General features: G+C 40.8%; 1 protein-coding gene across 1 annotated transcript in view; it reads left to right on the plus strand.

The window, feature by feature from the left end:
• The first annotated feature begins 691 nt into the window (after positions 1–691).
• ppp3r1b (protein phosphatase 3 (formerly 2B), regulatory s1ubunit B, alpha isoform, b) overlaps positions 692–26058 on the plus strand; it is a 39804-nt gene continuing 14437 nt past the window's right edge. Inside the window, exons 1-2 of the mRNA XM_017720681.2 lie at positions 692–936; positions 13938–13977. Of these exons, the coding sequence (XP_017576170.2) occupies positions 934–936; positions 13938–13977 (43 nt within the window). The 5' untranslated portion in view covers positions 692–933. The remainder of the gene's footprint in view (positions 937–13937; positions 13978–26058) is intronic.

Consider the following 26058-nt stretch of genomic DNA (forward strand, 5'->3'; position numbering starts at 1 on the left):
GTTTTAAAGTGTTATTGCTCATAGCAGAGATGATATGATACCGTAATAATAATAATAATAATAATAATAATAATAATAATAATGCCAAAAAAATGACTGAGTGAAATGGTAACTGGAGAAGGACCAGTTCTGAAGCCCGACAGCCTGTGGGTAGAAACTGTTCATTAAGCAGGTTGTTCTAGCCTGTATGCTGCGAAATCTCCTGCCTGATGGCAGGATGGTGAACAGGCAGTGTGCTGGGTGACTGCTGTCTAAATATATCAATATTTTGACGTTGAGTCAAAAGTTTGAGAAAATGTCATTATTTCCTCACAGTAAGTCACGATTTTAAGAAAATACACCATTAAATCAAAGGGGAGAGTCGGAAATTTGAGAAAATGTCATTATGTCCTCACAGTAAGTCACGATTTTAAGAAAATACACCATTATATCAAAGGGGAGAGTCGGAAATTTGAGAAAATGTCATTATTTCCTCACAGTAAGTCACGATTTTACTAAAATATGTAATTCTTTCGACATAGTAAGTCAAACAGAAACGTGCGAAGCAGCCAAACCTTTCAACATTAACACACACACACACACACACACACACACACACACACACACGTACACTACTGTTGACTACGTTGAGCAGGCGCGCACACTGAGAGATAAATCCCCGGATGTGCTGTACTAACGCCCCTCCCCCTGCCCCCCCGCACCCCCTCGCTCCTCCCTGCTCTGCCCACTCTGCTGGCTGTTCCCCCCTCGCTGCGCTGCGGATCTCCCGAGCCTACCGCAGTGAATCCGTCATCCCTCGACTCAGGTCCCGAAATACCAGCCGACAGGTCGGAGAGACGGTACCAGAAGCGGCGACGTTCCCCGGAAAAGGCCTCTCTTCTCTTCTCCTTCGAGTGAAGTCGTGTCCGAGGCGAGGACAGCCCGACCGCCGGAATGGTGAGGCGGCACTGCCGAGTCCAGCGCTAGTTAGCACCGACCGCACAGTGCGGCTAGCCGTCTTTCAGCCATGACCGTTAGCCTCCCGGCTACACACTGGCGCCCGACCGCGCTGTTAACAGGCCCCGTGCTTTCGGGTTCCTCGCTTTCAGTCCAAACCGCTGTACCAGTCGAGGCGGGGAAGCGCTGGGCGCCGTGTCGTGATCAGAGCCGTGGCCCGCCGTGAACGTCGACTAGCCTGTCTGTGTGCGATACTAACGGACGGTCTGGCGTTTAAACGCGTCTGCAGCGGCTCTAATGGAGCCCGTGTGCCGTTTCGACGTTAGGCTAGTCGAAGTGCGCAGCGAAGGTGTGAAAAAAGGGAGAAAAGTCGAGAAGCACGGCTACAGGCGCCGGGAAGCTAGCTAGGTGGTTTATGCTACACCGACTTGCTGTTGCTGTTGTGTCGATGGGCTGTCAGGTTAGCAGCACAGAGCCACTGTTCGCGTAAAATGAACTGAAATATCAGTACAGAGGAGCCGTACGTGTGTCTAAAATGTCTTGTGCACGAAAAAGGCGCGTGTGGACCATGTTTACATCTGCTCGAAGAAACCTGGCTGGCTACTGTTTGTGCTTGTGTGTGTTTGGCTGGTAGGAAATGAGATCAGCCTGAGGTGAGTTAGATTAGCTAGCACATTGATTCAGACTGTGATTAGATGGCTTGTAGCCTTACAGCTGTTGTGTTGGTTGTGAAGGTATAGGAGTTTGTATTATGTTTATGTTAAAACATGAAGAAAAGTTCACTAATTCCACCCAAATTTTGGATCCGAAGCAAATGCAGTGTCAATAATAGCATCCTTGTGCTTGTAGGCACTGTCTGAACTCGGGTGAGGATAAACAGGGGCAGCTTTGACATCTGGCTCCTTCAGCTGCTGCACATAACAGTGAGAAAATCATACTAATCCTAACCAAAGTTTGGTTCGAAACCACATACTGTGTTGAAAATAGCGCCCTGGTAGCCACTGTCTGAACTCAGTTGAGGATGAGCGGTGGCAGCTTCGACATCTCATGGGTTCAGCTGCTGTGTGTAATATAAACACACTAATTCTAACCAAAGTTTGGTTCAGAATCACATACAGTGCTGAGAATAGCACCGCTGTGTTCGTCGACCACATTCGGAGGTTTTAATGGTGCTGCGGTGCACGTTGTGCATTTGTTTTCACCACAGTTTGATTCAGAAGCATCAAGTACAGCACCACCTTGCTCGCAAGCACTATTTGGATCTGATTCAGCTACAGTCCGTGATATCGAAGTTCAGAGCAATATGCCATATTAAACACAGCAACCACGTGCTCACACACACCGTTTGGAATCGGCTGAGGATGAGCAGTGGCAGTTTTGACGTCTCCTTGATTCAGCTGCAGTGTGTGAAATTGGGAAGGTTTTACTAATTCTAACCAAAGTTTAGTTTAAAAGTTGCATCCTTGTCCTTATAGACACCATTTGGATTTAGTCAGGATGGGCAGTGATCATTTGGACATGATTTGGATTCTAGTAAAGGGCAAAGTGTTGGGGAAATTTCAGTCATTTTAAACGGCAAATAGCATCTTATAATAGCAGCTCTGTGCTTATTTAAGTTTGAGCAGTGGTATTTTGTACATCTCGATTGTGCTGCACCACATATTTTGGATTATTATTCCCCAAAGCTTGGTTAAAAAGCACATGCCATGTAAAAAGTATTAACTATTGCTATTGCTTGCAGTTGGGTATGATGAGCGGTGGCGCTTTAGACATGCCCTTGATTCTAGCGGAGTGTGTAATACTCAGAAAATTTCACTGTTTTCAACGAGTCATTAAAAATAACAGCTCTGTGCTTGCGGATGCCATTTGGAGTCAGGCAAGGATGAGCTCTGGTAATATGCACATGTCCATGATCTGAGTGTGTTGCATGATACTGAGAAAATTTTACTAATCGTCATCAAAGACTGTTTTAAAAGCAAATGCCATAGTAAAAATAGCAACTGTGTTTACTTTTAGAAAAGGCAGGGATGAGCAGGTGGATGGGACGCGCAGCACTGCTTTAATGTGCCGTTTATCGTCACACACACTTTGTACCCTCTTCTCAGAAGTGAAGCTCTATCTATTTATGGTGCGTTTCATTGTGGCGTTCCAGAGGCCTTGAAATTGCTGCATCTGATGGATGGAGCGACCTCTACGCGTGGCCCACTGACCGAAACTTTTTGGATCGGAACGTTCTGGAAAAGCCTCGTCCGTATCTGACTGTGTGTGGCGGGTGTGCGTGCCTGCGCTGAAATAGGCCACACAGGATTCTTCATAAACCCTCCGGCTTCGTAGCCCACTTTAAGAGCTGCTCACTTTTTCTCTGGGTCTAAGAATAGTCTCCATGGAGACCGCAGATCCAGGTTGATCTGATCACCTCCCGTTCTTGGGGGAAGGGAGGTAGGGGTCAGGCCTCGGAAATCTCTGTGGGCTTTCAGATTGATCAGTGTTGGTCTTCAGGGATGTGTAAATGGCCGTTTCTGCCTGTGCTGTGCTCTGCAGGGATGTGCCGATACATTGATTAATCGTTGAATCAATGTTCTATTTGTAATGATTCTGGATCAACACTTTGAAGCCTTGTTTTGATATTTTATTTTTTGTCTGTTTTTATACAAGTGATATAACCGGCTTTTTGTCTGCCAACACTGGTCTAGTACTAGTATTGTTAAGACTCCTCTGTTTCGTAGTAATGATGAACTTTGGTTCTGTGAACAAATTCACAGTCGAGGCTAATGAACCATAGTGCTGATGGTCATGCGTCAGTTTTTTTTTGAGATTGTGTACATTTTTATACTATATTATTATGGATGATCAATAAAATTGTGGTGTTACAGTAATGACCACGACTAAGAGACTTTCAGTGTCCTGTCTGTTTAATAAAGTTACTGTTGGCCCCGTTACAGTCCAGTGTGTCTCATCAGTATTGCAGCATTCATACCAGTTTCTGTAGTCATCATGTTTATTTTGTGGTTTTAGTGGGAAGTGCAGTAAATCATAATCATGAAGTTTCCTCTAAAGCTGCTGTATCTAATTTGAAGGTTGCTGCACGTTCACTGTGCTGAAGATACAGTACTTTTGCGAAAGTTACAGAAGGACCTTTGGGTTATGTAGGGGGCAGTCATGGGCTGGAGGTTAGGGAACCAGCCTCGTGACCGGAAGGTCGCCGGTTCGATCCCCAGAACCGACAGCACATGACTGAGGTGCCCTTGAGCAAGACACCTAACCCCCAGTGGCTCCCAGTGCCTCCCCAGGCGCTGCTAATTGGCTTGCCCACCGCTCCAGGCAGGTGTGCTCACTGCCCCCTAGTGTGTGTGTGCTCACTAGTGTGTATGTGGTGTTTCACTTCATGGATGGGTTAAATGCGGACGTGAAATTTCCCCGTTGTGGGACTAATAAGGGTCTCTTAATTAATAAATTAATTATTTCGTTTAAAAGTGGCCATCAAGTACAAGTTATTCACTTTGTCAGCTTCGGGGAGAGTAAAAAAGCAGAAGAAAAATGTAATGCAAATTACACAGAAGACTCGACAACTAAAGAGACTATAAAAATTTTCAATATTTTGTGTATCAACACTTATTACAGTTATTATTGCCCTTATTACAGTCTTAATTATCTTCAAGGATTTCAAAAGAATCTCTAAACATATTATTCCACTTCTCAAAAGTTAAGTCTCAGCCTCATTCCTCAAATCCGATCTCTGACACGACAGTTCACACTCGTTTAGGTAAGTGATTCAAATCTGTCATTAATGTGACCGAACCGGTGTCCTGAAATGTTGCTTTTCCACTGTTTACAGGCTTTAACTTCTGTTCAGCACCGCTGCCATGGTAACGCTGAACGATGCAATACGCACAGTGTAAAAAAAGCACATAAATTCCGATTTGAGCGTCACGTGGCCACGAATCGGACACGTATCCGATCTAGGACCACATATGAAAGTGACTCAGGTCGGATTTGAAAAAATCAGATTTGAATGTCCACACAGCCCTGAAAACGTCAGATATGAGTCACATTAGGGCAAAAAACAAAAACTGGATTTTTTGGTAATGTGAACGTAGCCTTAGATTCATTAGTCCATAAAGCCTTACCCTCCATATCGGATGTGTATACGGTTTTGTGTTTTAGTACACATTTCCTTTTTCTAAGTAACTGGTTCTTGACGTGGGAGAAGGAGCACATTTCCTTTTTTTTCCCAGTCTCTTACAGATGGAAGCTTTAAGTACTGTTTCTCTGGTGGGAAAGTTTTGGTGGTCTGCCAGGTCATGCACAGATTTTAGTTTTTTCTCTTATTTTTCCTTTGGTTGTTACGCTTCCCTATATCCCTGCTGGATGATCTTATATCTACTTCCTCAGAAATATCTCTTTTAGCGATTTAAGGTACACACAAGAAAGCAGTGGCAGCTGAGGCGAGTTTTGGTAGTTGCTCGTGTGAATAGTGTCCCTTTCAAGGGGAACATGATGTCACAGTGACTCAGCTTTCTTGGGAGGATGCATCCGTAACTGGTTGGTTGTAAAATCGGAAGGACGGAAGAGTTAAAGTGATTAACAGGTGCACAAAAGAAAAGAGTAGACAAAATAAACACGGGTAGATTTGATGATCTACATAATTGGTGGCTTTTTTGTCTAATGTTCATTGTTATCTATATATGTGTATGTGTATGTGTGTGTGTGTGTGTGTGTGTGTGTGTGTGTGTGTGTGTGTGTGTAATATATATATATATATATATATATATATATAATATAAATAAAAATATGGACAATATGAACACTGGCTATATTGACATGTTAATTTACATGTCATTGATCTTTATAGAGTTTCACTAAATAGATTTTGGGCTGTGACAACCAAGTATATCAGTAATCAAACAAGTTTGCACAATTTTTTCAAATTCAAAGTTTTTCAAATTCAGGAACGCTGTTTTCTTCCTGTAGAAAGTTAGGATGTCTCCTTCTGTTGCCTGCTCTAAGTCTCATTCCTTCACTCCCTGTTGAGATCTTATTCCAGATGAGGTAATCCTAAACCCTCAATCCACTTTAACTTAATTTGCTGTCTGTGTAACCTTAAAGTCAAAATAGCACAAGGCGGTCGGAGGGTGCTAATGTTAGCAGGGCTGTAGTATGTCCTCACTTCGTCACTTGCTTATTTCTAGTGGGACGGGGTAAAACGTTGGCTCTAATGTCTGATTTGCGTCATGTTCAAAGCCCTTGTAAAATTCTCTATATGTGCTTGCATATAAGTGAACAGATCAACTGAATCATGCCAAATTATTAAAAACTGTTAATGAAATAATGATTTTTATGTTGCTTGACAGCTGCAGCCTAGTCATCGGTCAGTTTGTGGCCAAAGAATTGTTTCCCAGTTATTGCGAATTAGCCCTAGTAATGGATTGAATGCCAGCTGGAATTCTTCCTCGAATATGAGTTTTGTCGCAACTGATATTCTGATCACCACCCACTGGCTAGTCTGTTGTACCAGTAGTTTGCTTTGTTTTCGCAGCAACAGACACAAAGGATTGGCTGCTGTTTTGAGGTTAGTTTAGTCTAACTTGCACACTGGGACTAGATTGCACTGGTTTTGCATAAGTTTATACTTCATTCTTCAGTAAGACCTTAGTTAATATTACTAAGCCACCATAACTGTGTTATTATGGACGGTCTATAAAACTGTCGTGTTGCAGTAATGAGAGTTTCAACGTCCTGTCTGTTTCACTAAATTTGGTTGCAACACCGATCTATAAGTTAGTCCTTAACTAGTAACTACTGTCTAATGCATATGTCACTTAACGTGACCATAACATGTTCAAAAAAACCTGTAGATGCAACAGCAGCAACACTCATTGGTAAAGTATTCAGTATAGAAGAGAATGATGTGTACAGAACTGAATAAAACCGAATACTTGTGGCGGTTGTCTGTTTATTCTTTAATATTTATTTGGGACAGCCAGATGTGCAACTTTGGTTGTTGGCTTCACATTTTAAGTTAAAAATAGGGTGATGATTTGACCTGTATTTAAATCACAACATGCAGCATTTTGTTTTCAGCTTAACCAAAGAAAGTATTTGGTCGTCTTTGTGCTATCCATGACATTCCTGCCGTCATTTCTCTAGCGTTTCTGCCCTCCCAGGGGAGCTGTTAACATGTTTTAACTGCTAAGCTCAACATTAAAACTAGATTCTCTGGTGCAGCTTGTTTGAAGTGAGTAACGTGTGAATGTGAATTGAGTGAGCACTTGCGTTATAAAAACCCGTTTGAACCCATGTCCAGCTGTTGCAGCCGGGCCCAGAGCACTTCTGTTTACACTCGCACCGACTCGATCAGCTGCATCAGACAACGTTCTCTGGGCCTTTTCCTGTGAAACCAGCTGGTACGGATAGAATGAATAGAGAAATCTGAAAAAATTGATCAGTGTCTGAAGACGTAAGACAAAGAACATCGACAAACTGGTTTCCTACTCGTTATTAGATGAAATTGGCTTCTTAATTGAGTTTTCCAGCTGAATTTACCCGCAGCTCAGTTTAAGTTGGAACAAAAATGTGTAATAAAAATACTGGCTAATTCTAACAAAAAAACTGGTGATGCCAACTTCAGCCTTTTAGAAATTATGATGTGAAACAACCTTTAGCTCTATTTTTGCAGGGCTCACAGAGAATAGAATGCAGTACTGACATGATTCAAAATATTTCAGATTTACTTTATTAAAAATGATAAGCCACCATTAATCTACTAAAACGTGTGTGTGTGTGTGTGTGTGTGTGTGTGTGTGTATACGTGTGTGTGTGTGTGTGTGTGTGTGTGTATATATATATGTGTATATATATATATATATATATATATATATATATATATATATATATATATATATATATATATATATATATACACACACACACACACCAAAACCATCAATAAAACTGTTATACATATTTATTTAACATAGATTAACATAGAACAGATTCAACATAGTTAAGTTACTTTTACTCTGTGCTTATCCTCCCTTAACTGTGATGAAATCACTGTAACGCATGGCCTCGCCTGACTTGTTGTTTTATTTAGGGCTCACGGTTAAGTGCGCTGAACCCAGTAGTGCACAGGAAACCCTGACTACAATTATAGCCATGGAGAAGTTTGTTGACAAAGTGACACAAGTCACAAGTCTCTACTCTTAAGCATAATCTCCGCCTACACCCTACATACAGGCGCCCTAAGAGAGCCCAAAATATGCCTGTTACTTTAGCGCTTCTGTTTCTTTACTGCACAATCTCTCACAACAGAAGAGATGGTTGAACTCTTCGGCCTTCTTGCACTTTAAAAGAGCAGCATGTCTTTTTTTTTTTTTTTTTTTTTTTCTCAAGAAAAAGAGGTTTTCCGTTCATAAGCAAACAGCTTGCTTGCCAAAGTGGCCCAGTACTTGACCTTGTTGCGTTCAGTGTTGTAGGATAACGCTTGCCAGATTGCTGTGTGCGACACAGTGGCAGATACGGTCCCCTTTCAACACTGCCTTGATTTTAAATGCGCTATTTCTGTTAGAATTATTAAGGCTAGTGCTGAACAGAATTAGGGGGGACAAAAGCTAGGGATGCGATTTCAGTATGGGAAGAAAACAGTAAGTACCTCTTTAAATATCAGTTTAAAATGTAGGTCAAATCTAAATATCTGTCCAATGACAATTTCTTAAGTAAATATCTGTATGTTTTTATGTATGTTTTCTGCATATATTACAGTGTCACAGTTTTAGGCCGTGTGTAAGTTTAATAAAGTCTGTGAATCTGTGATCGAGTGATACTCTGTGCTGAAAGACACAGACTTATGAACCTGACTGTTCTGTTATCTTAGAGGGCCGACATGGAAAATAGTTTTCATTTTTATGATATAAAACTATGCACTACGTATACATTGTTAAAGTTTTACTTGTCAGTCCTTGTGGTCCATATATGAAATCTAACCTGTGAAAACAGCCCTTTTTTGAATTCATAGTTATCTGGTTTCATGAGAAACCAGCACATCCAGCGCCGCCCATTCAGATTGAAGCTATAAGGAGGGATTGTTTGCGCTGCTTTTGGAATTAGACACAATACAGAGGTGCCAATCTGAACTGGTGTCATTTACAAATATCAGTCTTAAAGGCACAGTAACGAAAACAGCCACTGTCAATCTGAAGGTTAAAGAGAGGTCAGTGGGGATGCCACGGCCATCCATGGCTGGGAGTCCAAGAAAGCGAAAGCACTCTCTCTAGGTGAGCAGGGTGGCCGCCCCTCTCTCCCATCACTCGGTGCAATGCTAGCCGTCTGTTAGCTGCCGTGACAGAACTGGCAGTTAGTGTTCTCCTCCAAGTGTGTTGAACTGTCCAGTGATGTGCTGGTGCTTGTTTTGTCTCGGAGGAAGCTCATGCTAGCCTTCACCCTCACAGTTTGATGGCAAGACGTGATCTAGTCTATCTAAGATCATGCTATGGGTACATTTAGTAGATTCAGCATGAAAGGGCAGCTTCAAATAAGGATGCAACAGATTGGAAGTTTCGTATCATGATATCAGTGACAGTTTTCAGAATGTATGGGTAAAAATTATTGAAAATGTTTGCGCATCAGCACCAAGACGCATTATATTCATTTCACCACAGGGATTTTAGTAAAGTGCTTGAAAAAGCTCTCTATTGTTATCTCTATTGTTATCTCTATTGTTATCTCTCATACGTCTTCTTCTTCCACACTTTTCTGCGATTAATACAGCCCGAACCGCTTAACGTACAGACTCCGTTCAAACTGCGTTTCGTAGGTCTCGGCGCTGTGACTTGTGCTGTGTATGTGTATGTGTCGATCAGATTGGTAGTTTTTAATAAAATTAAGTTTAAAAATTAAAATTGACAATGTCACAGCAGGCCACTCAGTCTCACAGACACAGCTGATCACGCAGGGAATCTGCTTTAAAATCCTTAAACTTTCACCTAGAAACTTTAAATGATAGAGAAACTTGTTCTTTCTGAAACCTCAAAATATCTCTTCATTTTATCAATTAGCTTTAGAGTTATGAGCATTTGTTTGGCACTAGGCACAGAAAACTGCCCCATTCACTCCCATGTAAATTTCTCAAAATCAGAATCTGCTTATTTCAAGATTTTCTCTGTGTTTAACTCGTTCATAACTCAGATATTTTCTTCTCAGTACACACAACATTACACCAAAATAATCCTCAAGGGGTCTTATCTCACACCATCTATCTGGTTAAGTGATAGAGTAAACATTTCCTGAGTTATGACTGTTTGTTCAGAGGGTGCAAATCGGACTCAAACAAGGCTTCTCCACTAAGAGCTGCGTAATAACAGAGTGACAGTTAATTTGAATGACCCCCCCCCCCCCCAAACACATACACACACACTTGCAGCTCTTTTCAAGCACTCTTGCAGTTCTTTCAGGAAATGTACATCTAGTTATATTATTCATTGTTTTATTGAACCTCTTGTGATTCTTTGTAGTGCCAAAAAATCAACAATTTGAATAAACATTAAATTGAAATTGCACCAGCACAGCTACTGTTCAGCAGTAGAACAACATATACAATGTATAAAATATATATAAGAGCTGCACAGTACATTGTTTGTTAGTTATCATTGCCAGAGTGACCTTCACAATGATATCACAGTAGTGATATAGCAGTATAATATGCAAACAAGCCCTTTAAGAATTCAGTTCGCTGTATGTTGCTGTGTAATCAGTGTTTTTTATTTTTCTATTTATTTTTGTTTATTTTTGCCTGTATAATGCAGCCAATATTTACTTTGAGGCCGTGCATGATCATTGGAGTTATGAATATCATTGGGGTTCATAGGTATATCATTAAAAGCCTTAAACATTGCATCTCTAGCTTATACTGAGAACAGTTTCAGCTATTTTCTCTGTGGAAATCGGCACTTGGACATATTTTATGAAAATCCTACTGATACGGGATCAGAAATTTTGTGTTTTAGTCAGTAGTTATGTGGATACAGGGAAGCTGGCCCTGCGTCTGCACACTGGTTATATTAAGTGAGAACATACCCTCAGGGTATGATGAGCATCTAGATGGACAGGCAGAGAAGATAAGACTCCTTTCCAATGTATAGAGACATTTGTCTGTCTGCAGTATCCACTGGGACTCATAAACAGCCTAAGGCCGGTGTATATCAGGTGTATTTGAATAAAAGTGCCAATCTCTGAGCAGTTGGTATTCAGATATATACTGCTGAGCTCTTCAGTATGCAAAATGGCAATAGCTTATCCTGCAGCAACACTTCAGAGTAGGGCTGTCATTATTAATTATGATTATATTAGCAAGTGATTTTGTAATTACTTTGATGTTTTAAGAAAGGCCAAACGATAAAAATGGACTTTGCTGAGCAGTAAGAAACCATATGTAGTCTTTCAAATATCCCCAAATGCTTTACTGACAAAAAAACAAAACTAGGAAGCTTTTAAAAAGACAAAAAGCCAGATAAATGGATGTCTGTCAGATTCTGTTCCTTACTGTAATAGCACACAGTAGGATGATTTAAAATATGCTTTGTCATGAGAACTGCCGTTATCAGTCGAGCATATTCTGTTCAATTGGGTTTTGTGAATGGTGCCATGTCAGCTGTTTCATTTGGTCGTAGAGGAAGATTGGAAGGGGCATTTGTGGTGCTGGCCTTTAAAGAGAACAGAGGGGGGGGGGGGGGTCAACAGAGACTTTAATGTTTTCATTGAAGGATTATGTCAATTTATCTGGGTTGTCTAGAGTGCAGCAGGAAAAGGTCACCAGCCTTTACAAAAATTAGAGAAATATCCTGTTATTGCGCTTCTCTCTGTCTCTCTCATATTCTGTCTCTCCCTCTCCCTAATATTCTGCTTCACAATGTTAGGCTAAATAATATCTATACTGGTAAACTTGTCTCACAAAGCCATTTTCAGCTTTGAAAGTATTAATATATGATCAAAACTTACACAACTGCAACATATGTCTCTCATTATAATGTAATGTCTCGTAATGTAATGTAAAATGTAATGTAATCATTAGGTGTTTCTGATTTGGGGGAAAAAGTGTGTGGGTGTGGGTGTGGGTGTGTGTGGGTGTGTGTGTGTGTGTGTGTGTGTGTGTGTGTGTGGGTGTGTGTGTGTGTGTGTGTGGGTGTGTGTGTATTTACAAATCAAATGTACTTTTTTTTGCACAGCAGTTCTGTCTGATATTGTAAATCTCTATATTTCCTTTAGTATAATTTTAAGAGACAACTGATCTAAATGGACCAATCAGAATAAAAGCTATGATATAAAAAATATTGAGACATTCAGAAAATATTGATCTAGCACATTTGTACATTGATATCACCCAGGAATATCTCCACCTGTTCCTTCTGCATCCTTCATTCCTTCATATCCCTCTCTTGTTCTTTTTCTCTCATTCCTGTCCTGTCTTTCTCTTTGTCTTTCTTTCCTTCTTTCTTTCCTCATTCTCCTGCATTGTCCCAACGAGATGCAGTAAGGCGGTGGTGGGTTGGCCTAATTTCCTCTCTCTGGCGGAATGCAGTGTTGTGCTTTTCTCATGCATAATGAAATGAGCACGTCTGTGGACACACGCTCGCTGAAGCCTCTTGGGAATTAGGGATATGCTTACCATCCAGCAGCTTCTGTCAGAATAGTAGCTGAAATGTCAGGTGCTCTTAATTTGGTTTGGTGTTTGTGTCATAACACCTTCCTTTGTTATGTGTATATAATCAAACCCAATCAGGATTATTCAGCTATCTGATATAAAAAAAAAATGATAACAGATGGTATGGTATGGTATGGTATGGTATGATGTGGTTGGTTAGTGTAGTGGGTAACACTTCTGTCTTCTACTCTGTAGACTGGGGTTCTATCCCTGCCTGGGTAAACACCCTACACTACACCAATAAGAGTCCTTGGGCAAGACTCCTAATATATGCCTATAAATATATGGAGTCTTTTGGAATTCTTCATAGTTTGTTACTCTTAGGCTTATTATTCAGTTAATCCAGTAAGCAGTTGATAAATTAGTTGGGTATCAGTAAAATTAGTCTTGACATCCTTAAGTATCTGTATGTTATTTTCATGAAATCTGTGACCTTTAAAAACGTTTTCTGTATAAAATCCTACCCAGATTAGGATGAAGCATTTTGTTAAAAATATACCAGCTTCTCTTCTCTGTCATGCTCGAGAGCTGCACGATTCCACTTTTCTATCTGTGATACCCGTTTTTTTTTTTTTTTCTATTTTTTTATTTCTTTTTTTAAAAATACTGATAAAATTAGCTATTTTTAGTCAAGATCAGGATCAGAACATCGGCTGTCATGATCAGACTGCTCAAACACTACAGAATTGGATGAGATTTTTTCTCTTTATCCCTCGAGTATCTAATTCAGTGTTTTCTGCGCCCTAATACTTTCCTGATGCCAGCCTGATACCCGGTATTAGATCAGCGTTGTCTCCATGCTGACAGACTGTAGTCAGAGAGTCCGCCTCTTTAGGCTCAGCCGTTGTAACTCTAAGCAAGACACTTAACCTTGGGTTGCTCCACAGGGACCGTAACGGTCACCAGTACTTTTTTGGCACATTGTGTGTCACACTTGGGCAGCCATGTTGGTAAAAAGACTTGTCAGCTGTGATGTCACATCCTGTTTCTCTTGGCCTTCTGCAGCGCTTCTTACCTCTGCACAGAAGGCACTTACCAAATCTCATTAACCTGTTAGCTAAGCCGTGTTGGCTGTGGCAGAGGAGTTTCCTGTCTCGAGCCCTTTCCTCTGGCCGTGTCCTGTTTAACAGCTAGTGGTCATTTGAGGGCACTTTCTGTGAAGCCGTCTCGTTCAGAAATGTAAAACGTTTCTGATTATTAATCCTCTCATTCATTAGAGTGATTATTGACCTCATTTGTTTTTCAAGTAATTATAATGTACTCTTTTTCATTACCTAATCTGTTGTTTTTTTTGTCCCCTTTTCAGGGAAATGAAGCAAGTTATCCCTTGGAGATGTGCTCGCACTGTAAGTATTTGGTCTGCTGATCTTCCGCTTCCTTTTATGAGATGGTGTAGAGCAGAAGGGTGTAGTAGAACTGACCATGGGTCAGTGTGGTAGAGTGAGTGAGTGCAGCGGAGCTGACCGTGGGACCGTGGGGTGGAGCGGGTGGGCATAGTAGAATTAACCGTGGGTCAGTGGGGAAGAGCAGGTGAGTGGAGCGTAACTGACCGTGGGTCAGTGGGGTTGAATGGGTGAGGGTGGTGGAACTGACCATGTAGTAGGTAATGCAGGTGTGGAGGGTAACTGGAGCGTGTGCAGTGACCAGGCTGAGTGACAGAAGGGCGTTGGCGTGGCGACGGAGGCTATAAATGCCTCCTGTCTGGTAAAGGTCACACACAAGCGACAGCCTCATTTATTTTTAGTGTGTGTGTGTGTGTGTGTGTGTGTGGGTGGGTGGGTGGGTGGAAGCGGGGGGGAGGATGGGGAGGGGTAAGAGGGGGTTACATCTTTTCTGATTGGTTTGCCGCCTTGCTGTCAGAGTGTGTAAACACTACTAGGTAAGCTTCTGTTGCAGAAGTTCAGGACCAAAGCCCTCAGAGCAGAGGTCATCAGAGTTAAGTAGGCTGTGTACATGTACATTAGGGCATTAGAGCTGCACAATATAATGAATACTGGTTATATTTTGCACATATATATAAATAATAATATATTTTTTACAGCAGATATTGTAATTAGATTGCTACTGTAATTTGTTATGGGCCACATTTAAACATGTTGGGTGCTGTTATTTCCTTCGTTAATATCACATTTATTGAACCTAACATGAATGAAATTGTTCTAATAACTAATTGGTGTGCAATGGTTGAACAGGACATCCTCTGACCACAGCGTCAGGTTTCAGACATCAGACAAAGCAGCTTCAGGTCTCAATGCATAAGTATACACAAGTAAAAACATGTCTCGTACATCAGGCAGAACGGGCTGCTTCAGGCAGCCTCATGTGAAATGGCTTCAGAGAAGAAGACAAAAGGCTAAGCTGAGTTGGTCCCAAGTCTCAGCTGGTGAAGTTTGACTGTTCTGTTTCATTATTACTGGATGAATTACACTTCCTTGGTCAAACGAAACATAATGTATTCAACCGTAGCTTTTACTGAACTGTGACAAAGACAGAGCGATATTTCACACTCTGTGTTGCTCTCTTTAACTCTTTAACTTACTGGATGAAAAGGTAAAGGAAATGATACGATGCTTACATAATGCACATCAGGTTATTCTGATACATACACAAAGCATCAGTGGTGCCACATTTAAAAACTTCCTTCAGAAGCTGTGGTGCGCTGCAAAGAATCCATAAACAGGACTAATTATGTTCTCTTTTTAATTAAACATGCAGTTGTTTTATCCGCAATATACTCAGCATGTTGTTTATCATGAAAATTAGTATGATGGCAATAAAATATTAATTATTATAAATCTCTCTCTCTCTCTCTCTTTCTTTCTTTCTTTCTTTCTTTCTTTCTTTCTTTCTTTCTTTCTTTCTCTCTCTCTCTCTCTTTCTTTCTTTCTTTCTTTCTTTCTTTCTTTCTGTCTTTCTCTCTCTCTCTCTCTCTTTCTTTCTTTCTTTCTTTCTTCTTTCTCTCTCTCTCTCTCTCTCTCTCTCTCTCTCTCTTTCTTTCTTCTTTCTTTCTTTCTTTCTCTCTCTCTCTCTCTCTCTCTTTCTTTCTTTCTTTCTCTCTCTCTCTCTCTCTCTTTCTTTCTTCTTTCTTCTTTCTTTCTCTCTCTCTCTCTCTTTCTTTCTTTCTTTCTTTCTCTCTCTCTCTCTCTCTCTCTCTCTCTTTCTCTTTCTCTTTCTCTCTCTCTCTCTCTCTCTCTCTCTCTCTCTCTCTCTCTCTCTCTCTCTCTCTCTCTCTCTCTCTCTCTCTCTCTCACACATTTTCTAAGCTGTTTTTGTAGTTTTAGCCCCGCCTAGTGGTATTTAACATATATTTGCATGTTGGTCAATTTGAAAAAGAAATCGAAAAGTGAATCTCCAGCAGGTGGCGATGATGTTCGTTTTCATTTTCCTTTTCATTCTGAAAGTTAAAACACGTCCACGAAGAAAATAGAATCGCAAACCGTCACTTTGCTGTTGATTAATTCATTTTTTATTTTAATTTTGTGAGATTTGCCGCCGATCACCGTGAAACAGAAATAAGAAAGTAAACTTTGCATTTTGATTTTAGTTTTGACACGTTTCCTGCGTTTCATGAAGAAAAGCCAAAGTGAAGTTTTGTGTTTTCTTTTGTCTGTTAGCTTTTTCATTTTAGATTTGGCCGTGAAAAACTGGAGTAACGACTAAAATGAAATGACAAATAGGCGTTTTCAATTTATTTTTATTTTTGTCAAAAAAATGAAATTGCAAATGAAGGCATTTCATTTTCAATTTTGGCAGGATATTTATGCAGATGTTTGGAAAAAGAAATGGCAAAAAGAGGTTTTATTGTTTTCATTTTCGTTTCCTTTTTGGCAGGATTTGCCTCCCATACTCAAACACTGTTACTCCACAAGAAGAACGACACAGCCAACAAAATCACGTCACGCAGTATGAGAGGTTATTACAGAATAGATTTGTTACAGGATTTAATCACATTCCTCTTTTCCCCCTGTGATATCTGGCCCAGCGTTTTCTGCTGCTCTCAGCCAGATGCCTGGTATGGGTTTGGTATTGTCTCTAGATTACATGAATACCTTAGTTCATCTCTACACCCACAGAAACACTCATCTGGAGCTAAGATGAGTTAGGATGCTCACAGCACTCAGTAAAAAACACTGTGATTGGTTAGAGGGTTGTTTTCATGGCATAGCCTTCTGTGGTATCAGCAGTGCAAAAGCCAGCATCACAGTAATAATTAACAGCGTGTTGTACATCTAGAACGAGTGAATGAGTGCAGGAGTAAGCATTAGATAGTCTGTGTAGCAGAAGGAAGATTCTTCACTCAACATGAATTATAAAGGAGCGTCTCTGCCACTTCCAGAACCTTCAGACCACACACACACACACAATAGTGAAGGAGCAGTAGCCTGTGTGTGTGTGCGCGTGTGATTGGTCAGTGCAGTACTCATTTTGCTTGCTGTGTATTGTTAAGGACTATATTACCTAAGGTGCTTTGCTGTGTTGTACAGTCCCAATTCCAAAGAAGTTGGGACGTTGTGTAAAACATTAATAAAAGCAGAATACGATGATTTGCAAATCCTTTTCAACCTATATTCATTTGAATACACTACAAAGACGAGATATTTAATGTTCAAACGGATAAACTTTATTGTTTTTTGCAAATATTCACTCATTTTGAATTTGATGCCTGCAACACGTTCTAAAGAAGTTGGGACAGGGGCGTGTTTACCACTGTGTTACATCACCTTTCCTTTTAACAGCACTCAATAAGCGTTTGGGAACTGAGGACACTAATTGTTGAAGCTTTGTAGGTGGAATTCTTTCCCATTCCTGCTTGATGTACAGCTTCAGTTGCTCAACAGTCCGGGGTCTCCGCTGTCGTATTTTGTGCTTCATAATGTGCCACACATTTTCAATGAGAGACAGGTCTGGACTACAGGCAGGCCAGTCTAGTACCCGCACTCTTTTGCTATGAAGCCACGCTGTTGTAACACGTGCAGAATGTGGCTTGGCATCGTCTCGCTGAAATAAGCAGGACGTCCCTGAAAAAGACGCTGCTTGGATGGCAGCAGATGTTGCTCCAAAACCTGTATGTACCTTTCAGCATTAATGGTGCCTTCACAGATGTGCAGGTTACCCATGCCATGGGCACTAACACACCCCCACACCATCAGAGATGCTGGCTTTTGAACTCTTCCTCTTTGGCCCGGAGGACACGACGTCCATGAGTTCCAAAAACAATTTGCAATGTGGACTCGTCTGTCGTTGTTCTTAAACTGTTGGACTATTTGCCCACACAGTTGTTCACAAAGTGGTGAACCTCGCCCGTCCTTGCTTGTGAACGACTGAGCCTTTCAGGAATGCTCCCTTTATACCCAGTCATGACACTCACCAATTAACCTCCAATTAACCTGTTCACCTGTGGAATGTTCCAAACAGGTGTTTTTTGAGCATTCCTCAACTTTCCCAGTCTTTTGTTGCCCCTGTCCCAACTTCTTTGGAACATGTTGCAGGCATCAAATTCAAAATGAGTGAATATTTGCAAAAAACAATAAAGTTTATCCATTTGAACATTAAATATCTTGTCTTTGTAGTGTATTCAATTGAATATAGGATGAAAAGGATTTGCAAATCATCGTCTTCTGTTTTTATTAATGTTTTACAGAACGGCCCAACTTCATTGGAATTGGGGTTGTGGTACTATATCTGTGGTAACTTTACCTCAAGCTCCTGAATCACAAAGCTCATCTCTCTCTCTCTCTCTCTCTCTCTCTCTCTCTCTCTCTCTCTCTCTCTCTCTCTCTCTCTCTCTCTCTCTCTCCCACCCCTCCCCTGTTTGTGCTGTTCTCCTTTTTCTTTCTTTCTTTTCTCCTTTCTTGCTTTCTTCCCTCTCTCAGTTGCTTTTGTATTTATTACACTATGCGGTCTCCTTTCTTCTTCTCACCTTTTAGACTTTCTTTTTCTCTGTCTCTCTTTTTTTCTATTTTTTTTCTCTTTCTCCCTATCGCCTCTTTTTCTCCTTCCTTTCTTTTCTCTCTGTTGATCTTGTCCTCTTTTCTATTTTACTCCTCTCTGCTCTCTCCTGTCTTCCTCCCACCTTGTGTTTTTTTTCTTTTTCTTTCTCTTTTCTCTTTCTATCTGTATCTTTTTTTTCTCTTTTTCTCCTCTCTCTCTTTCCCTGCTGTTGCCTTTTCTTCTGCTCTCTTCTCTCTGTTGTCTCTCTGTTCTTCTGTTCTTTTTATCTCACTGTACTGTCTCTTCCATTCTTTTTCCTCTCTCTCTCTCTCTCTCTCTCTCTCTCTCTCTCTCTCTCTCTCTCTCTCTCTCTCTCTCTCTCTCTCTCTGGGTACATGTGGGTGTTCAGTGGATGGATAGGAGAATAGGAGAGTACTTGTTGAGTAACAGAAGTAGAAGCAAAGCCCTCAAAGGCTTTTAGGTATTTTTCGTGTGCACTCAGTGGTAACAGTCATTAGCTAATAATAAGTTTAAATTAACTCCTGTGCTGTTGATAATGATGGGTTTTCCTCGGCAGGCCAAAGTAATCAACCAGAGATTGTTTTAACAGAATGATTATGAGCTGGCTGGTATGAAACTGAGCCACCTGTTGGTCAGCTGGGTGCTTAGCAACCACAAGGACATCCCATAATCCCCTTAAAATTACCAGCTGCACTATATTTCCAAAAGTATTCACTAAGTGAATTCCATGGCCACAGGTGTATAAAACCAAGCAGATAGCCCTGCAGGCTGCTTCTACAGACATTAGTGAAAGAATGGGTCGCTCAGTGAATTCCAGCGTGGTACCGTGATCGGACGGCACCTGTGGAACAAGTCCAGTCGTGAAATTTCCTCACTACTAAATATTCCACAGTCAACTGTCAGTGGTATCATAACAAAGTGGAAGCGATTGGGAACGACAGCAACTCAAGCACAAAGCGGTAGGTCATGTTAAATGAGCGGGGTCAGCGGATGCTGAGGGGCATAGTGCGCAGAGGTCATCGACTTTCTGCAGAGTTGATCAATACAGACCTCCAAACAACAAAAAACCCACGCAGACATGGGGAGAACACGAAAACTCAACACATATGACTGTTCAAATGTAGCACAACTCTAAAAGAAAATAAAGTTAAAACGGCAGCGGACTAGTGGTTGTTTTTAAAACATCAAAGAACTTCTGTGACCCAGGTGATGGCAGGTGGTTACTGGTAAGATGTGTGGCTATATGTGTTACTGTGTAAACCTAATAGTGGATTAGCTTATAAAACAGTAAATCTAACTGCGTCAGTGAAAGTGGGTTCGTGAACTGCAGTGTTGTAACAATGAACTGGTTAAACTCCTTCAGACTTCTTTGAAGTGTTTGGACCTCTAGTCTCTGTGGTTCCTTGCTTTTCTTTAAGGACCGGTAACACCGAGCCCTTGCATGGCTCTCCTTGTGTACAACATTGGACACTGAGAAGGATTTTTAACACGATGATTCATGTTATTAAAAAATTAATAAATACGTATTCAGTATTCAGTGATAGCAGAGAAGGGAAATTTTCGGCTCCTCACTGCTGGGCTTTAGTTACATTTAGGGCACCATATGCTTTCAAAGAGGAGGTATAAGACAATTATTTATTATCGCCCACTCCTGATTCTTTGGTGATAAAGCTGAAACCAGCTATTCGCCAGCTTCTTGTTCGAATTTTCACGTTCCACGGAGCAGCTGTGCCATTCTGGCGCTTCAGGCGTCAACACTGCCGGACTATTTAAGGTGGAACGGCAAAGTTAGCTAGCTAGCTACCGAGACATTAGCATGCTATTAGTGATTTTTTTTTTTGTGCTTGTTAATGAAGAAAACGACCGTAACACATTGAAACGACATTAAACTAAGAAAATACAGTGGTTATCGTATTTTTTGATGGAGAAAATAAACCCACAAACGTAACCCCCCCCATAACACTTTGTTTGGAGTGAACCACTGAAAAACCTGTTTGGAGGGCCATGTACACCTAGCACTTCACCCTACCCCTCTATCTCTACAGAAATTGCGACACCCATACCCTAGGTGTGAAGGTGCAAAACAGAGGGCTAAGGGCTAAGTGGTAGGGGCGAGATGTTAAATGAGATTGTGGTCACTTGTTCCATTTCAGAATTAGGCCCAGAGTTATTTCAGTATTCGAAAACTGGCACCTCAAATGGTGATTTGTACAAAAGTCAAATGAAAAGAGCGGTGACTAGAATTACCTGGTTGCACAACTGAATACTGACACTAGAGCTGGGAAGCCTGAGGAGAGCTGGAGTGAGTTGTTAAACAGTTCGTTTCATGTGAAAACTTTGGAATCAGTTTAAACAATGCAGTTCAAGTAGATGGCATAATTAACAGAAACAGTCCTCCGTAGTGCGTAGTGCACGCTGTCACAGTTTAGCATTGTGATGGCACCATCATGTATATGGTACAGGTGTAGAGAGGAGAGGGGGGAGAGGAGAGGAAAAACGAGTGGAGAGCTATTATGAAAGCTGTGTGAAGAATATTGTGTCTCTGTCAGAAGCGCACCAGGCTCTGTGAACACCTACACCAAACACACACACACACACACACACACACACACACACACACACACACACCCACACCCATCAGAGATGGGTTTCCTTGTTGCTATGGGGTTTCCCTGTGAGGGAGTGAGCTTCACCGTGTGTGTGTGTGTGTGTGTGTGTGTGTGTGTGTGTGTGTGTGTGTGTGCGCATTATATTGTAGACCTACTATTAAACTGAAAATGGAAACATTAATATATTCACATTTTAGCCACTCCTTAATTTTGCTGCGTCAAAATGTGTATTGAATCAAGTCGCCACTGTTTTGTACAGAACCAAATTCTGAATTTTGTGAATCATCACTACTCTATTCTATTTCTGTTGATCATGCATCACGGATGTAAATTAATCCTAGGGGTGGGCAGGATCACGGTATTTATTGCTATCAGAAATAGTCACATAATGTCACACAATGCTTTTCTGGCCATGCTGTGGATGTTGTCAGTACTTCGGTAACCCTGACCAGCTGCAGGCTTTATTACAAAAATCTTGATAGACTTGTAACTCAGTTGGATTTACAGCATTGTAGTCCGTGATATGTTGAATTAAAAATCATTGTATTTATGGTTTGACAGTATTTTTTTTTTTTTAATTCAGCAGCGCTGATGCCTCACTGATGTCTTTTGTAACCTGAGAAAAACAAAAAATTGTAAAGCATATTGTGTATCGTGCAAAATGTCTTGAAGTGTTGTGGCGTTCTACTTATGCCATATTGGCATCATTTTAGAAATGATGTACAAGAGAAAGGAAGAAAGAGAAAAATGGAAATGCAAGGTTTTGATCCGACAGCAACAAGATGTGCGTACCCAAACTGTGGCGAAAAATACATATAAATTGTTATCCATCAGGGTTTGTTTTTTACTGTACGTTAATATATTTTAAAAAGGCTTCTTTTTATGTTTTTAGGTAAAATATTATGCGGTCTTTGATTATTTGTTGTTTGGTCTATGAATAAAATTTTTTTGACTGGTTACTGACCATCATTAGTGGGCGATTAAACACCTAAAAGCAAGGGCACAACTCATTAAAATCAATTATTAGAAGAGGAAAAAGGATAGTTTCGATTCGGAGATATGATTGGTTGAGCCACATCTAAAGCCATTGTAAAATTCTTACTGTATGCACGCATCGACTGAATTCTGTGTTAATGCACAGAGGTGTTGTGAAGTGTTCCTTGTGTAGACCTTACAGTGCAGTACTGTTACTGCAGTAAGGCTAGGCATAAGCATGTAAGCAGTTGCTTATTGCGCTGTCATGCGTACAGTTCAAAATCGTCCCTCAATTTCAATGATAAACCCACCTATTCAAGTCAGAGACGTTTAGTGGAAATTAAATTAAATTAACATCAGCATTTTTCAAACCTAAACCAATAGCTCTGCTTGAACAGGTGCTTATTTCTCAGTTAATAAGTTTCTAAAGCTTTACCATCCAGTCTTCAAACACAGATCCTCTTAGCTTTAGATTGTAAACACTGTTTGACCAGAGGAGGACGGGTCTCCCCTTGTGAGTCTCGGTTCCTCCCAAGGTTTCTTCCTCCAGACTGAGGGAGTTTTTCCCTGCCACCGTCGCCTCTGGCTTGCTCACTGGGGCATATATGTTGTCACTGTGTTTTCAAACTTCTGTAAAGCTGCTTTGTGACATTGTTGTAAAAAGCGCTTTACAAATAAACTTGAATTGAATTGAAAGGTTAACGGTAAATCATCAATAAATTAAAATGCGTAGTTTGGCCTTTTTTGTAAGCTCAGATGCCCATTAAGCATTGATTGGTCAATACATTACTTGATTGCAAATATAATCAATAGCAACAGCCCTAATCTCATCTGTCTGTATTTAAACATCTTGGCTTTATCGTATTGCAGTTAATTAACTCCAGATCCAAAATATTGCCCTTTACAGACTGACCAGACGTTGACTTCCTGCTTTAAACTGATTAGGTCCTTTAGCTGTAACAGATCCAACGTGGCGTCCTGTAATGTGTGCCAGCTTCCTGGTTTGATTGTATCAGTTGGTTTTAGTGCTATCAGGGTCAATCCCTGTTTTATTAATAGATAATGAGAATTTTACCAGTTGCACCATGTGCCTTCAGCTAATCCGGGAGCTGTCTATAAAGGCTGTAAATAGGACAGGGAGAGTTGGTCTGCTTACAGTTTCTTTGGCCTTTATTTACACCCTAAAGCGCTATAAAATTTGAGCATGAATTCTCTACTTGCTCTCACTTACAGTAGGAAACAGAGCCTGATAAACACACTGATTTACTGTTGTATGCAGCTCTTTGGGCACCCCAGTGAAATTAAGTGATAATAAGTTAATGCATCCTCTACAGAGACCACACCTCTGCACGTTCTGCATGTTCTTTGATGAATTAAACATTAGGATAAAAACAAAATGTGGCCTGTATTAAAGCTATGGCTCATATATTTTGTTCTGGTTTTTTTCAGCATTGTAAATTAAGTATTTAAATAATTAAATAATTATGTAATTAAATAAGTTTTCAGTTTTCAGAAAAATGCCATACTCTAACTGTGTGGCAAAATTTGTGTATTGAGTAGATTTTGTAAGTGAAAATAAAGCATATTTTTACATAATTTAAGTGGATGTCTGCTAACTTTTGCATATATTTGCATTTTTTCTCAGAAAAATAATAGCATTGCCATACATAAATAACAATACAGTAAAAGTGATATTATGTATGCAAATGTGTTTGTTTAACTGTTTCCAGACCTCTATGCATGACAGCCCTGTACTATTTGTAGTTATCATCCAGCACCTGGTTTGGCTCATCAGTACTTCTTTAAATTAAATCCCGTGTGCCGGTAGTGGAATTTAACAAATCCATCCAGTAGCTGGGAACATTGAAGAGAAATCTAGAACCAAAACTCTTTTTACTTCTATAAAAAAAGTTTAATTCCAGTTAATGTTGCATCATTTCTGTTGATCCATTCAAAATGTTCATACCATGTGTATTGATGTAGTACTACTGGGGCAGTCGTGGGCTGGAGGTTAGGGAACCAGCCTCGTGACCGGAAGGTTGCCGGTTCGATCCACAGTCTGAGACTGAGGAGTCCTTGAGCAAGACGCCTAACCCCCAACTGCTCCCCGGGCGCTGCGGATTGGGCTGCCCACCGCTCTGGGCAAGTGTGCTCACTGCCCCCTAGTGTGTGTGTGTGCTCACTAGTGTGTATGTGGTGTTTCACTTCACTGATGGGTTAAATGCGGAGGTGAAATTTCCCCGTTGTGGGACTAATAAGGGTCTCTTAATAATAATAATTAATAATAAGAACAAGTAAGCTTTTTTAAATATGTTACATAGATGTAAATATACTTTACAGTAAGTAGTTTACGAAAAAATGACAAAAATAGAGAGAGATCCTTTGATCCCACAGTGACGCACAAATTAATACATAAACTGTTGTAAAAAAAAAAACAAATCCATGGGTGCATATAAATGTGTGTTCATCAGGCTCTGTTCCTGTGACATATATTAAATTGTGTAGTCTGTCAAGCTGTTTCTTACTTTCAAATATACACACACAAACATTATGACCGCTCACAGATGAAGCAAATAATATTGGTGATCTCATAAATATGGTATATATGGGTTGCGAACAGTCGGTTCTCATAGTCTATGTTTACGCAGCAGGTAAAAGTGGCCCAAATCTGGTTTTTCTTACCAAATCCATTTTCTTTGTTTGTTTGTTCACATTATCTTTTAAATGTGGTTTATACGCGTCGTTAGTCTGAACAGATCAGCTCTTAAACTGACCCATATGCACGAAAGAACAATGCTTCACGTGGCTCATCCAGAGATAAACAATCATGACTTCCAATGAACGCCAGTCGCTCCCGGAGGCTTCAGCTTCATCTTCATCAACGCCACAGGAGCCATCATGAAGTTCCAGTGGTTGTGAGCAAATGTGTTCAAACTCACCATATGAAGGGCGCGGGCACTTATTTGGTTCGTGTCCTCGGATTCTTTAAACTTTGGTTTCAGACTTTAAGCAGGAAGAGTTTGGAGAAGTCTCTTCTAATTTTTGGTACAGAAACGTCTACATGAATGTTGAGTTGGATTGACATAAGTCACGTTAATTTCCGATCTGTCTGTTCAGACTGAGCTGCATTGCCGCAGATCGAATACGAATCGGATTTCAGCACCACGTATGAAAGCCTCTCAAATCGGAATTGAAAATGTCAGATTCAGTGCGTTCTTTGCTCTTCACACTGACACACAGACACACGTCTGTGTTGCATATGAAGTAAAAGATCGAATTTGGGCTACTTTTACCTGCTGTGTCAGCAAAACCATAGTCGATGTGTTTGATGCAGGAGAAGCTGGCAAGTGTGAAGATCTAAGCAGCTTTAACAAGGGCCAAATCATTAAGGCCAGAGGACTGGGTTGGGCATCTCTGAAACGCTTGTGGGTACTTCGCCAGTGGTGAGTACCTACTGAGGAGGGACAAACCATGAACCGGCGATGGGTGTCGGGTGCTCAAGGCTTATGGATGCATGAGAGCAACAGGCTCTCCTGTCTGTTCCATACCGACAGTACTGCAGCACAAGTCAGAATTTTTTACTGATGATTATGTGAGGAATGTGGCACCCTCCTGCGTAGGGGGCTGCATAGCTACGGATCAGTTAGAGTGCCCATGCTAAGTGGCTACAATTGGCTTGCGAGCATCCGCACTGGACCAATAGCAACAGAAGAGGGTCGCCTTGTCGGGTCAGTCCCATTTTCTTTTACATTGCATGGTTCATGGGGAGCAATAGCTGAGGATCCAGGTTTCCCACCAGTAGGTGGGAAGACATTAATTTGACACGTCTTCTGCCTAAACAGACAACGTGGCAGTGGCCTGTTTCAGCAGGAGTGTGGGGTGTTTCCCTGG

The sequence above is a fragment of the Pygocentrus nattereri genome, chromosome 12 (assembly GCF_015220715.1).
Source record: "Pygocentrus nattereri isolate fPygNat1 chromosome 12, fPygNat1.pri, whole genome shotgun sequence".
In the NCBI taxonomy this organism is placed as follows: Eukaryota; Metazoa; Chordata; class Actinopteri; order Characiformes; family Serrasalmidae; genus Pygocentrus; species Pygocentrus nattereri.